Source organism: Pleurodeles waltl, chromosome 4_2 (assembly GCF_031143425.1).
Source record: "Pleurodeles waltl isolate 20211129_DDA chromosome 4_2, aPleWal1.hap1.20221129, whole genome shotgun sequence".
Classification (NCBI taxonomy): Eukaryota; Metazoa; Chordata; class Amphibia; order Caudata; family Salamandridae; genus Pleurodeles; species Pleurodeles waltl.
The window spans coordinates 488,995,874-489,004,531 of NC_090443.1; the positions used below are offsets into that span (position 1 = coordinate 488,995,874).

General features: G+C 40.0%; 1 protein-coding gene across 1 annotated transcript; it reads left to right on the forward strand.

Annotated features, from left to right (window-relative positions):
- Positions 1–1,006: 1,006 nt before the first annotated feature.
- SWSAP1 (SWIM-type zinc finger 7 associated protein 1) lies at positions 1,007–8,190 on the forward strand. The gene is made up of 2 exons (XM_069231877.1): positions 1,007–1,382; positions 6,317–8,190. Exons 1-2 carry the CDS (start codon positions 1,164–1,166, stop codon positions 6,884–6,886), a joined length of 789 nt encoding a protein of 262 aa, XP_069087978.1. The 5' UTR covers positions 1,007–1,163; the 3' UTR covers positions 6,887–8,190.
- The last annotated feature ends 468 nt before the right edge of the window (positions 8,191–8,658 follow it).

Here is an 8,658-nt window from a genome sequence, read left to right on the forward strand (position 1 = left end):
ATATACTTATTGTTATCTTTCAATACAGTCATACACTATTTTTTAGGATGTGCAGCTGCATATACTCACCGCTACTAATGTAGTAATAAGCTGCTGAAGAAGGCAGTGGTGTCTGGTGCAGGCAATGCATTGGATGGAAATATAGAAGTACAGGTAGGCAGCAATGACAGCGGTAAGTGGTTTTGTTTGTTTTTTCTGTTTCCCCCGCGCCATTGACATTTGCTGCTGCAGAGTTGCAGTGCTGTTACGCAATTCTTGTAGGTGTGCGCATACATAACAACAGACCCATTCAGGCAAGAGATTCACGATTTTTGATGGCAAAAAGTGCTTTATTTCAGCTGTCTCCCATAACATTCCCTCTGCTACAAAATATGTCAATGCAGAAGATACATTCCCTGATTTTATTTTAATGTCCCACGTTGCTCTTTTAAAATATTACCAGGAATGGCGTGCAGATCATCTAGTATCTGTAATACTATTGTGCCAGATATTGGATTTGGAACAACACTCTCAGGATCCAAAGTAAAACTATGGAGAGCACGAGGTACTCCGCACTGTCCTGGGAACCTTCCGAGATCGCTCACCCGCAGGTAGAGGGTATCCGTTCTATGCTTCAAAAAGGATTTCATTGGACACTAACATGGAAACCGACTCGTTTATTAAAACCGTAACTACGCTAAAATCGGGTAATTAACTGTAAAGTACAATACAAACGATGAAAAACAAAAGATTACGATGTTTAATTTAAATTTGAAAAAAGTGTCCATCTTAAAAACTAAAAAGCCTGGTTACTACAGAAATGTGATACACCAGTCTTTTCATTCCAAAATGGCTGCTGTGTTAACTATAACCTTTGCTAAAATACCCTGACGACCCTCTACCAGTAAAACTTACTGTAAGCACAGCGTTGAAGTGTTTCTGAAACATCGACCAATCACAAACGTCTACAGTGTAGCCTTGTGTGCGGCTTCACGGGATTGGCCCGTAAAAGGGAAGGCGCTCTATTAAAACGAAGTGAAGATGCGTGAAGTCTGATTAGACGGATTCGTATTGGAGACTGTTTACAATAAAAAAAAGGACGAACATTTGCACGAACAATCGCTTAAAGAGCGTCTAAATGTTTTAGTTGGGTCCAACCGAAGCCGCGGTGTTTGGTAGTGGCTATGGCTCGGCTGCTAAGGAGAGTTCTCGGTCAAAAAGAAAGTGGGTCTCTGGAGGCCCGACCCTGCCTCTTGCTGGGGGAGGGTAGCTCCGGAAAGACCTCCCTACTTCTTGCGGCCGCGCTCAGCTCGTCGGCAGAAGAGGGTCGGGGCACACTGTTTATATCGAGGAGCCCGCTGCAGAGGCTTCCCGAAAGTGCGCGAGACCCACTGAGCCTGAAGGTGCGAATGGAAAACATGTACGCATGCGCGCTCCCCCGTCCCACACTGGGCGAGGAGTACTTTTTCTGGTCGCTTTCTTTAAATAAGCGGTTGAAATTGGCGGGAAGATTAAACACGAGGAAAGAGAAGTTACCACATTTTTTAAGTGTGTATCCGGGAGGCACTGGCCTTTTACAGATCACTTCCTTTGGAGGAGTAGGTGCAGTAGCGCCGGGGTCCACTGAACGCTGGTTATTGCTGTATTTCATATAAACAGAATACCGCAATAGCCAGCTTGCACTAGGGCCCGTGGCTCACTGGCACGCCACTGCTTAAAGGTGCAATACTTTAACATGAAACTACATTTATAACTCAACAATATGAACTGACAAAGCAACAGAGTTGTGTGGTAAAACAGCATGGTTATGTTTGTTCTAAAATCTTTTTTATTGTTTTTTTAAACAAAATCGAATAACCAACATTTTGGTTCTTCACAAACCTGTTTATGTTGAAATATTTTATTTCTTAGGCTAGTGTAGTTCTTATAAAGGAGAGTAAATGCGTGGGTAAGATTAATAACGAGACAATGTTCATTAGAAAAAAAAGGAAGTAAATCAAATTGTTTGACAAACTACCGATTTATTTAAAACTAAATATATGCAGACAACATGGACAATCGTGTATATTACTACTTTATGAACTGTAATCTTTTGCAATAATCTTTTCTATTAATATATTTGTCAACGTTTGTAGATGAAAATGTGGGCATATTTGCACAGCAATGAAAACGCATTGATGGACCCTGGAAATATTTTATGTTGGTCCCTTGAAGGAGCTTTTGATGTATTTGTCTATTTCAAAGCAGGGTCAGCCAAACAGGATGCATAAAGATTGTTACTAAAGGTCTTTCCTACGGAATAATCTGTAAATTGTGAGGAATGGTTTACTCTAAAGCACATTGCAACGTTATCAGTTTTTTTAAAAAAACGTTATGATTTAAAGTTCAGTTTTGTTGGGTTTGGGATGACTTCCGTCAATGTATTTAATTGTTGAGGTAAATGAAGTATTTTAAGGAACAATATATGTTTAATATTGGTCAGAATTTATATGCGTTAAATGCTGCCCTACATGGGGTCAAGAGGTCTCCCAAAAGATATGATAATGATAAACAATGTTTAATCTGCTGAACGATTAAATGCTGAATTGGCCCTGCTGGGATTACAGTTAGTGAATTGCTGGATAAATACATATCTCAGCAGCAACTGCTTAAACGACTGAACTAGTGGATCAGGTGAGCTGTGCCTGGGTGCCAATATTGGAATAGAAGACGTTTGCTTTGGCAAACCTGTAAACCTGTTGTCTCTGAAATGTGAGCGAAGTCAGATGTTTGAGGGATTAAGGCCAAGAGTGAATGAACAATTTTTTTGGAGGGTAATATTTGTTTGGAAAGCAGGTGACTCAAAGGCAATGGAGGCATTTTGTTTGTCAGACGAGTGAATTGAAGTAAAAAATGTGTGGCATCCAACAAACACTTATGAGTTGATGGGTAATTGTTGGTAGGGTCAAGGTGCACAGGCAGAGCTTTGAAGAGGTCTATGTAATTAAATAGAAAGGGTTCTCTGGGATATCAGTGAGGTACAATGGTGTTTGTACCAGAGTAAAAGGGAGTGCCATTTGATAGAATTGAGAACCATTACATTTATTTTGAATCCCTAAAAATCTCTTTAAACTGTTAGTAAAGCGTGTGAGCTTGACCATGTGTTGAAAAAGATATCTTTCAAGGTTCCTCTGTAACAGGATGGCATAATGCTTGCACTTAAGAACCTATTAACTCATGCTTATTGTAAATGGTATAATGATCATAGTCACACTGGGTAATCTGTGCTAGGCTCCTCTCCTTGTCACCACCCCTAGAAATGCTGCTATTTGTCTCACCATATTCCACCCGTAACTAACGTGCCCATGACCACTCTTTATATCTTTCTTAGATCTCTGCCAGTATCCTATTCTGTTTTTCCATATCAATTTTGTCTGTTCCAGAAAACACAATAAGTAATTAGCACCCCCTCTTTAAAGTAAATGAGACTACAGGCAATAGAGGAATGGACATTAAAGCATTTGTCCTCTTCATATTAAAATATTATCAACCTATAATTCACATTTTGTTCATCTCTGAAAAGTGGATCTAGAAAAAAAGTTAGTATAATTGAAACCTATCAGACTGGTTTCAGAATGCTCACCGGTTTGTAATGTACCAACTGAGCACAAGGGTTTGTGCTGAAGCACAGGAATTTCTTAGGTGCAGAAGTGTCCTCACCACTTCCTTTCGGCCTGTCACTGTGTCTCAGACTACGTTGCAAATCACACTCAGCAACTGACTGAGATGACAATTGCCAGGCGGAAATGGAGAAGATGAATCCTTTCGCAGAGGTGGCCCCAACAGCAGGAGTTAGGTTGTCTGTGGGTGTGCACTTGACTGGTGAATATTAATTTGAGATCCACAAACAGTGTGTAGGAGCAGCATAAATATGCCTACGCAACATGTATTAAGCTACTACAGAAAGGTCCATAGCCTTCTGCGAAGAATAATCTAAATAGATATAATAAGTTCTTATTTTATTTTGCTGCTGCTGAGAAGAGCACAGATATTGCTTGATGTTACGCACCCAGAAGGCCATAAATTAAATTAATGATGTAAAATAATTTTGGACAGACATGCTTAGATTTTTGTATGAGAAGAAAGCACATGCTTGCAGACTTGGGTCTATTAAGTGATATTTCCACAACAAAGACATTGCAAGTCAGCTTCAATGCCTGTTTGTTGTCGCAGGTATCACGTACGTGTAATTTAAAAAAAGAGAGATTTTTTTTTTTGTTTGGTCACAAGCCACGGGTTTCTGGCTCAAGGAGACCTATTAAGCATGCTCTTACCACCTTAATCTTGCAACCATTAGTTTACATGAGTGATGTTCCAGTTCTCTTGAGGTATCAGAATCCTTAGTATAATAGCTAATTAGCATATTAGTGTCATTACACCATGTGATGTCACATAAGCTGTGGCACGGTTGACATTACGAGTATTCACATCAGTTAAATTATAAAAACATTCTTACAACGCAGGTTAAATCAATAGAATAATACTAAAATCTCACTAAGTGAACACATGAAAATCACTCTGAGTGGAAAATATGTACTGGTGTTCAGGTGTCCTATGAAATATTACTTAAGTAACCCATATGTGAGCCATGTCAGAGCAGTGCTGCTGTAGAAGTGATACACCCAGTGGTGGGAGGATTTTTTGCAGACTCTTTAGCTGCCTGGAGCTGTTCTGAATAATATGGGGTTTTAATCAGTCGTATTTGAGTTCTGCTTCCAATGCTTCTCACCTGGTGTGGTATTTAGCCCATCACTAGTAAATGTTCAAAAGGACTGCTAAATGTGTGAATATCACTCGTTATGAGCGAAACTTCAGGTCTCTGCTGTATGTGGATTGACCAGGTTCGCTGATTACCGATACCCCATATTCACTGGCCAGTTTATTTATACTACTGGTTATTCAATGAGTGGTCGCAAAAGTTCAGCATAGTAATGGGATAGGCACATTTAAAATATGAACCCACAAGGGAAAATGGGGGTAAGGAGGCATAAGGAATGAAATGAAAGAGATGTGTTTTTAAGGGTTTTGATTAATACTTCATTTATGGCAGTAGCGATATTAGTTGGTTTACTGGGACCATGGGGATTTTGACTTTTCTCAGTTACTTCTAATACTTGAACATACACTTTGTCAGCTTTGGATGAGCTCGCTTCATACTGTTGACCTTTATGTTCCCCTTCTAGTCATTGGCTTTAGACATTGTCAGCCACATCCTATATCAGCCCACAGGGGATTGCTTCTTTCATATCACTCTGTCAGGTGTTTCTGTGCTCTTCCGCATCCTATGAAGTCCCAGAGTTCAAGTGCTTTGGAGATTTTTTTTTGCTTTTGTGTCTCCTTTCCCTCCATACTTACCACTATTCTTTTGCCTCTCTCTGAACCCCCTGCTCTTTCTCTTCCTGCACCCCCACTCCACATTCTCCCTGTGCTCTCAGATCCCACCCAGAGACCCATAATTCACCTTCTCTGATTTTTTGGAATTGTATTTTGTGAGGGGCCAGCAGCTGTACACTGATTCCTGGCTACTCTCATAGATGTATGTGTACAGCCTGCCACATACTTTATTATTATTTAGACATTTAAAATGAGCTTTCAGTCATCTTGGAAGAGTAGATTAATAATAAAATGTAACAACAAAGATTACAGACTATGTTGGGCACATGCAGATAACAGTTGCCATAAAAAAATTTCTGATGATGTATGACAAAAACTATTTCGAGATGGCTGCTATGCACACACACATCTTTCAATGGATTTTGCCCAATTAAACAATAACAAACCCAAACCAACATAAACAAAGCCAATAGCTCTGCATCCCAGCACCTGACACAAATGAATCACCAACTGCGCCAACACCATAGCACCCCACAAAAAGGAACAGTAGCACCCACGCAAAGAAAGCCAGCTGGTTCACCTCCGAACACCGATAATCTAGAGGCACTTGTCGCCACCTTGAGAATATCTGGAGAAACACCAAATCCACAGAAGCCCATAGCAACTTCAGAGCCGCCATCAATGCACACCAGATTATAAGCCTAATATGATGACCTCCAGTGAGGTGGCCACCGTACACCACCCTCATCCCTCCGCTTTAGTGCAGTCAGTGGAAGAAGAAAGACCATCAATGTTTGTAAAATTAGAGACCTTTATCTTGGTGTATAGATACATAAAGATCAAATGCAAAGTAACCTGTGGCTTGATTGAGCATAATAATAAAACAGTTTTAATCCTGCAGTCTGGTCTTTTACAAACAGCATTGTTTAATAAGCATTTTTCTTTTCCTAACTTTACTTTTCAGAAAATTCATTTTGTCTATCCCCGGTCTTTCGAGGAGCTGCTGTCCCTCATTGCTGCGATGCACGAGAACACAAAGAGTTCCCCTTCCCTCATTATCTTGAATGGCATGGACAGATTTTTAGTTGGAAACAATGGACCACAGGCTGCAGCCCGCCTTTCGGCTCTCCTGGTGGACACAGCTGCATATTTCACTGACAAACTAAGGTCAGCCTCTAGAGGCCTAGATGATGCCAGTTGCTGTTGTCACCTCATTGCGTCTATGCGACTGTCCCCTGAGGAAACAGAAGGAGCTCAGGATCGGTCTCTCATTGAGCGTTACTTTCCAGTTAGGTGTTGGATGGAACGGGATGTGAGTTGGCATGGAACTTGTGCCCAGGAAGATGCAATTGAGCGATACTATAGGCCCCGATTTTCTGATAGCCCAGAGGCCAACTTGGACACAGGTCACGCTAGCAATGACAAAACATGGAGAGTATCTGCTGGATCAGATGGTGCACTCATGGTTTCTGCTATGCAGAGCCAGGGTCGGGTACTAATCAAATCAGGGAAAGACTTATATCCACTATTTTAGTAGCATTGTTGAGATTGGCATGAATATACTACTTTTTACATGTTCTACCAAGACTCGTTTCCATTACTATCTATTATCTGAGATTTAGTTAAATTGGATTTGTGTGCCCTGCGAAGTCTCATACTCATTTGTGGCCGTATTGGAACCCAACTATTACTTTGATTCTTTACTGTCTCTAAATCTAGGTGATAGTATGACACTCGCATAATTCTAGAAGTGTTTATTCAGCAGAACCACTAAAACTTGCTTGGACTCTTTAAATCCACTGCAGTTTTGATCCTCCACCAAATGCAGAAATCTGTAAAATACAAAGACATATAGCATCAAGGTTTTAAAGTAAAAAGCTTACACCCGAGCAAACTATATGTAAACAGGAAAAACGAACCTTTGAGACACAAACAGATTTTTGACAAAACAAAAATGTGCCATGATCAGTGCTATGTTTGAGATTTTATGTAGTACTCCTACCGATGTCACACCTTTGTTGGAGAATGATTTGTGTTACAAAGTTGGACCGGCTGAATCTGGATTGAAAGTATGACATTTTCATTTTGAAATATGTATAGTTTGAAACATTTAGTGTGGCATTTTAGTTGTAAATTACTAAGTGTTGTATGCATTGTTATTTAAATTCAAAAACGTTTCATTTGAGAAACGTTTAAGAAGTGCTATAAGCATTGTTTTTTCATATTCAAAGTTGGGACCTCGTAAATACTGACAGTTCAACAATACATTTTGCCTTACCTTTATCACTAGGTGTATTTACTATTCTAGCTTAAGTTGTAGCTACTTCGGGTGCTCGTGCAGGATTGTGGTAGTTGGAAGGTGAAATGCGTAAAGTTCTTCAAACTTGGACACAAAGTGAATTTTTGGTGAATAATGTTTTGAAATAAAGACCTCGTATACTAAGGTTTTTTGTTGTGGCCACAAATCCTGCAAATATGGCTTTACAAGAGCATAACACCTTTTCACTATGTAAAAAACCCATTTTTACATGTCAACAGTTTTTAAAAGGTGCTCCGCAACCTTTCCTGAATCATTGGGGGCTTGAAAGAAATACCTCCTTCTGTTTAGTAATGCAGAGGAATGTTTTGTGATTTTGGGTTGCAGTCACAAACCAGTGAAATGTTACCACCTCAGTTTGCCTGTGAAAACTGATTCCCAAAAGGGAAGTTGCCTCTGTGCATGCTCACACTCCTGCTGTGTTCCCAAGCAGGGAAACTTTTTTTGTAAAACAGCACCCATCTTTTATATGCATGGGTTGGTTGTAAAAATAAAAAAATAAAATGAGAAAGTAAATCCTGTGATGACTATGCTGTCCCTTGAAGACCAACATCACCTTGTTTGCAGCAACTCACAGCCGGTTGCAAAATGCGACCTGCCTAATTATTATTCATTAGGCAGTTTATTTTGCGATTGCATGCAAATGGGCTATTTTCATACATCACATTACAAACTCCATCCCGGTTTGCAAACCAATTAGTGTTTCATTATCTCTGAGTCTTATACTGGAGTGGACTGCCAGGAGGCACGGGAGAAGAATTTCAGTGATCTGTTTGATTTGAGGGCTGCCATACAGCTTTCACATTGTTTATTCTCAAATTCCTTCAAGGACACAGTCTGGCTAGTTCACCTTTCAAATGTGATTCCAACCAGTCCCATTACCAATATTGAGGCTGTGGTTATGAGAGGAGGTAATATACTATGCACAGTCTACTTTCCCAGTCTTCTGATCATTTTCCTAGTAAGGTTTTGGGCCTAATTAAATAGAT

Coding starts and splice junctions, on each gene's coding strand:
- SWSAP1 (XM_069231877.1), top strand. CDS start 1,164: ATGGCTCGGCTGCTAAGGAGAGTTCTCGGTCAAAAAGAAAGTGGGTCT. Junction 1,383..6,316: donor GAGACCCACTGAGCCTGAAG/GTGCGAATGGAA, acceptor TTTACTTTTCAG/AAAATTCATTTTGTCTATCC.